At 35.8% G+C, this 8,784-nt stretch overlaps 1 protein-coding gene across 1 annotated transcript in view; it reads left to right on the plus strand.

Moving 5' to 3' along the window:
- Positions 1-3,212, plus strand: part of LOTGIDRAFT_160970 (hypothetical protein) — a gene marked incomplete at both ends in the record, with an annotated part of 5,493 nt that extends 2,281 nt beyond the window's left edge. The window contains one exon of the mRNA XM_009056229.1: positions 3,192-3,212. Within this exon, the coding sequence (XP_009054477.1) occupies positions 3,192-3,212 (21 nt within the window). The remainder of the gene's footprint in view (positions 1-3,191) is intronic.
- Between the last annotated feature and the right edge of the window lie 5,572 nt (positions 3,213-8,784).

Consider the following 8,784-nt stretch of genomic DNA (forward strand, 5'->3'; position numbering starts at 1 on the left):
ATCGACGTTTCTTCTATGTATACCAATATCGATAACACTACTGGTTTAACGGCAGTTCGTAAAGCTTTTAATAGAAACCCAGATCCAAACAGACCCGACGATGCAATTCTACAGCTTTTAGAGATTTGTCTTAGTCGAAACGATTTCACATTTAATGGTAAAACATATTTACAAACTTCAGGGACAGCAATGGGCAAACGATTCGCCCCTTCGTACGCAAACCTTTTCATGGCAGAGTGGGAACGTGAGGTGTTGCCCCTCTGTCCATTTGACCCACTTTTTTACGGACGCTTTTTGGATGACATTTTTATGGTTTGGACTTATTCTATCGAACAGTTTTGGGAATTCTTTGAAATTCTCAACAACCACCATCCTTCTATCAAACTAACCGCAAACGTGAGTGACAAAAGCATAGACTTTCTCGATACCACAGTCTTTAAGGGAGATTTCATAGCAGAAACAAAAAAACTGGATATTAAAGTGTATTTCAAAGAAACTGATACTCATCAACTCTTGCACAAGAGCTCCTTTCACCCAAAACATACCTTTTCTGGTATAATTAAGTCACAAGTTTGGCGATTTCATCGAATTTGTACAAGATCTTCTGATTTCAACCAAGCCTGTACGATTGTTTTCTCAAAACTGAAAGAGCGTGGGTACTCTAAACGATTTTTACGAAACATAAAAATTTCCACCTTAGCACAGATAGCAGCTAAAAACAGACTTTATGCCGAAGTACCTCCAGGTTTAAGAAGTGCTCCATGTTTGTCCAGTAGATGCAAAACATGTCCCTTTATATCATAAACTCATTATTTTGTAAGCAACTCTACGAATAAAAGGTACCCGATCCAGGAACATCTAACATGTGAACATTCGAATGTAATATATTTAATTTCATGCAAGAAATGCCCCAAACAATATGTAGGAGAAACTAAGAATAATTTACGAACTCGCTTTAATGCCTATAGGTCAGACATCAAATTAAAGAAAGACAAGCCTGTTTCTAATCATTTCAACCTCGACGACCATTCAATAGACGATCTCACCCTAATCCCAATTGAGCGTATAGAAATTGACTTGCCGAAGATGAAACTACCAAATTCCGTCAATCTAGGGAGGCCCATTGGATTGAGACATTGAATACAGCAAGACCTATAGGACTAAATATTCATCATAATGTAGGCATAGCACCCTTGTTGTCCCGTTTAATACAACCAGCAATCGAGCAAGCAAGATAGTTCATGCCCACTATAAGAGCCTTCAAGAGAAATTCCCCCATGTCTATAAGCAGAAAATGATAGTTGCATATTCAAAAAATAAGAACTTAAATGATAATATTGTTCATAGTAAACTAAAAACAATCAGTACATAACAGATACTATACTTCTCGCCCCTCGGGCCAGTTATTTTTTCTAATTTCAGATCAGAATAAGAACAGAAGAAAACCCAATATCAAGACCCTTAATCCTAATTTCTAAATAAAGTGTCTGCTCCATCCTAGGCCTGTACATTTGGGAGAATCAAACCCTCCCTTCCCCGAAATCCAACTTTGAATTTGAGTTTAATATTCAAATTGCTAATCTCGTTTTCAAAGTTGTTTCGAGTGTTGACGGACTTTATGATATTCGGGTTATTAGAGGCTTGGGATGGCGTCACACCTATAGACGAATGTATTTTGTTATTGTATTCGTCGACAACAACCGGTAATACTTTAAGCCATTTTTGAGATTTCAATTCCGTGAATTTCTTGAATAATTTGCTTTTAAGAGTCCTGTTGAATCTTTCTATCACTACGGCTTTACCTTCGTTATGCGTGCTGTAAATTTCAAACCCCAGAGATTTCACATTTCTGTTGTAGAATTCGCTTCCTTTATCAACCCACAACTTTAGGGGTCGTCTGTCGGATTGTTTCATTATGGTTTCGAATGCTTGTTTGACAGTCAGACCCGATTTGTTTTTCAAGGGAAAGACCCAAGCGTATCTCGTGTATATGTCGATCACCGTCAAACAATACTTGTACCCTCTCTCGACTGGCATGTTGATTAAATCGGCTGACCAAATTTCATCTTTATCAAAAACTTTGACTTTGAGGTAATGTTTGTTTTTTCGAAATTCTTTGTGAATCTCGTCTGCTATGCCCATACCCAATTTCAATTTTGCCTTCAAGAGTTTAATGATAAAAGCCCTTTGTAATTTCTCTTTGAAAGTGGGATTGGGAATATTTTCGAGTTCGTCTATCATTTGTTTGTCTGCATGGTGTCTGAATGTTACGTCTTTATTTCTGTACAGTATGTCGTGTTTGAGCGCTGCTGCATCAACTCTATTAACGGGTTCTTCCCCTGGTTTGGGAATATCATTTTCGTCTAAACGCAGATCTAACCTAGTGCCTGGACCTGTATAATTGTGGCCTGGGAGATGTTTTTCTCCGGGATATTTTGCCCATGGGAATCCAGGAAGAGAACCCAATGACTTTTGAATGTCTCCCGCACCGAAATACGTTTTAGGAGGATGGACATTAATTAAAGACATATTTGTTCAACATATATTTTTAATACGGAAGATTTAATACAAGGAGGAAATTTGTTGTTTGAGACAAAATTGGCCACTTTGGGGATGAGAGATGTTAGCGCAGAGAAGAAACCGTCTCCTTCGAATTTTTTTTTTGTTCGTGTTTTAAAATTAAAGACATTTTTAATTCGGTTATTTTTTACTGTATTATTATTAGTGATTCTTGTCTGTGGTTTGGGGTAATTTATATGGAGTCTGTTATAATACAGTTTGGAGGAGTTTGTTATAATACAGTTTGGGGAGTCTGTTATAATACATTTTAACAGTTGTGTCTTTTCGGATATGATGCATTGAAAAAGCTGCGCATGCGCAGAAGTGAAATGCGTCATATCCGAAAAGACATATACTACTCCTCTGGGGGCTTCTGTTGGAAACTGCCAGTCGACAGACGCCAGGTGGAGCTGTCAGAGACTGTGATAGGAAAGGCTATTTCGGGCTTAAATTATTATGAATTAATGATTATATTGAAAATACCAGTGGACCCCACGATTATTCATCCATTTATTCACTTGTGTAATCATAACTGTAATTACTTGAATAAATATTGTTTGAATCAACTCTTCCTCCTTTAATAGATTGTCTGATAAAAAGGTTTAGGACCTTTTCTATATTTTCTTTTTCAGTGTGTTTTGGAACCATTCTAGTAGTTTCATACCATTCTTCCTCAACCATTTCTTTATGGTTCTTTAATACCAACCCTTTAAAGATAAAGAAGGAGCCGTTAGATTATTAGAAATATTATGGAATACAACTTCTTTCATTATGGCGCTGTATTTGGTTCAAAATAGGATCCAGATCTGATTGAATATTACGGAAATTAAATGAGATCACGTGACATTTTCTGCATATCATTATTTCTAAAGATCACGATTCAGCGAACACGATCCAGTGAAGAAAGTCGAAAGATTACGATTCAGCGAACAAGATCCAGTAGTGAAGTTCCAAAGGTTAAATTCGCGTTCTGCGTTCTACAAAGTCTACGGTTATAATTAGGTTCTAGAAGACTCAAATTGAAAAAAGTAAAAAAGATACGAGATAAGACACGTAAAAATACTTTAATTTTATAAGATTAATCATTTCTACCTAAGAAATGACCACGCGATTTTAAGAATTTATACAATCAGATCTGGATTCTATTTTGAACCAAATACAGCGCCATACATTACATGTGTCGATAATTAGATTTGGAGATGAGGTCATCTAGAAATTCAGAGGTGTGTATTGTATAAATAAGCAATCACATTAATTTATACAGTGTTGAAATACACAGTACATTTATTTACCTAGTAGGCTATCTAATGTCATGATCTTGATATCAACTCGAAAGCATTTTAAATAATTTTATGTTACAAAATAATAACAAATTAGAAAATAATTCTATATCACGAACACAAAAATATCGTCCTTATTTTTAGGCACTTATTACAAAATAATTCTGAAAGTGGGAAAAGTTAAAAAAAACTTCAGCTTTTGAAGGGAATCTGCGGATTCTAGTATAGGGGGTCTGCAGATTCTACCTGGGTCTGTGGAATTAAGTATAGGGGGTCTGTGGATTCTAGTTGTGGTCTGCGGAATATAGTATAGGGGGTCTGCGGATTCTAGTTGGGTCTGTAGATTTTAGTTCAGGGGGTCTGCAGATTCTAGTTGTGTCTGCGGATTCTAGTATAGGGGGTCTGCGGATTCTAGTTGGGTTTGCGGAACATAGTAAAGGGGGTCTGTGGAGTCTAGTTGGGTCTGCAGATTCTAGAATAGGGGGTCTGCAGATTCTAGTATAGGGGTATGCAGATTCTAGTTGGGTCTGCGGTTTCTAGTTGGGTCTGCGCAATATAGTATAGGGGATCTGCGGATTCTATTTGGGTTTACACACAATTTTTATACGCCCACATTATAATGTGGTCGTATATTGTCATCGCCTCTGTCCGTCCGTCCTTCCACAATTGGCTTGTGACCACAATAGAGGCTCCAGTTTTTGTCTGGTTTTAATGAAATTTGGGGTGATCATTTATATTCATGAGATCTTGTTCAAGTTCGAATTTGATGATTTTTCGATGAACGGTTGTTGAGTTATTGCCCTTGACTTGGGAAAAACGCGTCAAAATTTGTTTGTAAACACAATAGAGACTACAGTTTTTAAGTCCAAATAAAAGTCAGTTTTTTATGGACTATAGCCACATTCTTAAATTGGAAGTACGGTATAAGAGACAAATTCGGCTGCTTAAAGACATACCGGTAAAGAAGACGAGGAATGTCCAGATTATACCCAATCAAAGCTTCAGATATCTTTCAACATACATTTACTGATTTGGTTTCAGAAAATTTCGGGCACGATTCTCGTTCAAAGGTATTTTACTGAACAGTGAATGTGAAAGACATGTTTCTGTCGCCATGATGTTGTTCCCCAGGAAACAGAAATAGACCCATTTTGATTTTTTACTAGCTACTCTTAGCTCCGCCCAGAAACTTTTACTAGCTACGATTAAGTATAAAAAAAACCATTCCTGTTCTCATAGCCCACCATACATTTCTATGGTCGAAATTGTCTTTGTTGTACACTTTGGTTCGACTTGTTTTTGGTCCGAATTGTCCTCCCCTTTACAGCGGAAGTGGTTGCTGGTTCAATGGGGATTGAAAATGGAAAATCACATTTCGTTAAACGGAAAAATTAAAAATGTTTAAACAGTGTTTTCTATGGAAATATGGCTAGTGAAGGGGCTAGGAGGAATAGACCTATGAAAATACGCTTAACAGGTACAACTACTTCCGTTTTAAAGGGACGGGTTTGTCATTTTCGGGGTTGATTTGGGTCTTTAAATAAGCTTATACAAGTCAGTCTAATTAAAATTAGGCCTAGAGTAGGCCTAGTTTTGAATCCAAAGTTAATCGATTGTGTATTACGTCTGTGTATTATCTGCACGAAAGCGAACCTGATTAATCCAGTGGTGTAATCTGTATGTGTGCATATAAAGCATTCAACACCGAATTTGTCATAATTAAAAACAGAATTTTTTTTTTTACGTCTTAGATGTTTTCTCGGATATTCTATCAAATAATTAAATTGGTATTTTTCAATTTGCTCTATGAATTCCTCACTTTTATGACCTATATTCCGTGAGTAACCAACTTGACACAACAGCTGCAAAATACGTCACCTATTTTCGTCACCTATTTTCGTGTTTGATGTGTGAATAAGTCGAGAAAAACATGTTGTATGGATACCCAGTGGTATAATTATTCTTAGTATTTATCTTTAATAATATTTGATAACTTATGATAATTCAAAGAACTATGATTTAGGAAAAAAAATAGTGATTGACAAAATCAGATAAGTATGGCGTAAGACTGATTTATTGCTAAAAGTCATTGAAACAACATAAGAATATGGCTTACATTGTGTTCCATAGAATTTTCTGCTGACACAGAATCCGCTAGTCTGTCATGTGACTCATTCACTGGAATAGATTCTAGCAGACGACACTTGAAATTCTGATTACAGCTGGGGATTATAAGGAAATTCGGCCGTTAAAAAATTGTGATATTTGGTAATAATTGAAATCTTTGTAGGCTAAGGTAATGGGTATTCGGTTAACTCGGTGACATGTCAACTCGGCGACAAATTTTTGTTGGTTAACTCGGTGACAAAATATCACTCAGCGACACTATTTGCCGTGTCAACTCGGTGACAGATTTTGTCTTATTAAAAAATAAAGAGTTCTCTTCAAGGGAGACAATAATTTATTCTATAACAAGCAATAATTTTTATTAATAACTCTTAGTGTGGAGTGTTGGAGTACTCAAAGTTTCGACATTTTGTGTTACTATTTATAGCTGAATACCAGTCAACACGCCTACAGAAATACCACGCAAGTTAACTCGTCTACAACAATTACTGAGTTAAGTCGTCTACTTAAGTCATTGGTTAATTTTGTTGTTTTTGCTGATTGCTATATTGATCAAAACAAGTTAATTGATGAGTTTTGTTCTTCCAATAATTGCCAGAATTCAAAATGGCCGAAAACGGAATAGATGGGGAAGAGTTACTTTTGAGGGGAGATAAAACGAATTACTTTAAGTCAATCATTTATTCATTCTCACTTAATAACATTGTACAACAATAAAATTAAACATTCACACCAATACATATTCATGTAAACAGCAACCAAGCATTCTATCTCATTTAGCATTGAATTTAGTGAAAGAGATCCACTATCATATCTGTCCCAAATAGCCATTACATCTGCCTGTTGATTCCTGGTCCGTTTTGACTGCATTCTCTTTATCTTTTAAAAACATTCTTCTTTACGTTTAAAATGCTGCTTATTGTTGTTCGACATAAACCAAATTTCATAGCTAAATATTACTGCGAATTTCAATAAAATAAGCGATTATCTAATTGACGATAAGTCGGATAAGTGATTAAGATGAGTAGATGTTGGATTATTATACAATCAATCTGTTACCGTTTTGGCAGATCTGTTACCGTTTTAACTATTAAAATTCGTGTGCTAAAATGGAGATGGAGACTGTTCTGACAATATTCATGACTTCATAACTAAGATAATTGACAAAGTTATGTTAGGGGCATTGATATATTTATACATTGATAGACTTTAAATAAGAAATTAACTTGACCAAAATGAAAGTTGTGGCCATTTTGTACGGAAAGAAAGAAACCATATTGTCTCCAAGAAGTTGTCGCCGAGTTAACTCACTTTGTCACTGAGTTAACTGTCTCCGAGTTGACATGTCACCGAGATGACTGGTATGCAGCTAATGCATGTTAGAAATAAATGATAAATTTGATGTGGATTTGAAATGACATGAAAAATTATACAGGCTGACGTTGTAGAGATAACCCATGTTTATGCAATTGTGAGGTCCAGTGAATTATTGTGGGACTTTGCTACTGCAAAGTCCCAGTTTGTTATCGAAATGTCAATTCTTTTTTTTACACACCTTCCTGAGCTTAGTCTACAGTAGTTGCAGCAACCATTCAACTTCTCTAGACCTTCTGTAGTGGCGACGTGTTCATTAAATATATATTGGAACATTTTTGCAAAACTGGAAGGGCCATAGTTCAACATATTGCAAAAAGTCGAAAATCGGCTCTAGAAGGCGTATTTTTGCATCGATTTTCTTCGGGTTTTCATTTTAACAATCTACCTGTAATTTCTGACCTGATAGCACTTGAAAAATTACGAAATTCGAAAATTCGTCGCTCACTTTTTTCGATCAAATTTTTGATTTTGCATCGATTGATCTGAATTTTTAAATGCAAAGAGACTTCACTAGTGTTAATAATATGATACAGTCAAATTTTGTACGTCAATTCTGATTTTAAACAGGAAAGCGACTGAACTTCAAATCTACTTCCGGTTGAATAACTTCCGGTGTAATTTATGTAGGTGAACAAAATTTAGCTGATCTTTGGCAAATGAAATTTTATGGCCGATTTTAGAATTAAATCCAGACCGGAAGTGATACTTTGGCCGCCATATGGAAAAAACACACTTTTGTAAAACTCAAAATAAATCCTCAGGGTAAAGGTTGTTATGCTCAAATTTGATGTGAATGTATTCTACAATCAATTGCGCAAAAAACATTGGGAGCCGAATTTTGAATTTCGCTTTTGCTTTTTTGCAACTTCCGGTTAAATTGTTTTGCAAATGGAATCACCCACACCATGTGACCTTGACCTTTGATGACATTGACCTTCATAGGGTCAAAGTTCATTGACCTTGGCTATCAATTGATACTTTGACCTTTGACCTCTGACATGTACTTCCGGTTTTACAGCTATCCGTAAAAAGCCAAATTCGCAACTTTGGACTGCTCTAGCACGTGATCTAATTAACCTAGAGGGTTAATTTTTTCGGTTTCCTAATGTGCTTCTCATGCACTTTACATTGATATATAACAATCGTTATTTTAAAGCAAAATTGAAATTCGTGATTTTTTCAAATTTGAGTTTTTTTTTTACACTATTTGCGTCTTTTTGAGCTTGGTTTATGTATATCTTATGATCTATTTGATGTAGAACCTTGATATTTGGAATACAACTAGACACTTTGAATATGAATTCACCTATGACAAAAAAACTTATGTGGGCGTGGCACATCCGGGTTGAATTACTAATTGTTTACATTTTGGGGCTGGGGCATAACTCGCATAGGATGCGTTTGTCCAAAAAGGGCCTTTGCACACAATTACCTCATCCTT

This window comes from Lottia gigantea, assembly GCF_000327385.1.
Source record: "Lottia gigantea unplaced genomic scaffold LOTGIsca_27, whole genome shotgun sequence".
Classification (NCBI taxonomy): domain Eukaryota; kingdom Metazoa; phylum Mollusca; class Gastropoda; family Lottiidae; genus Lottia; species Lottia gigantea.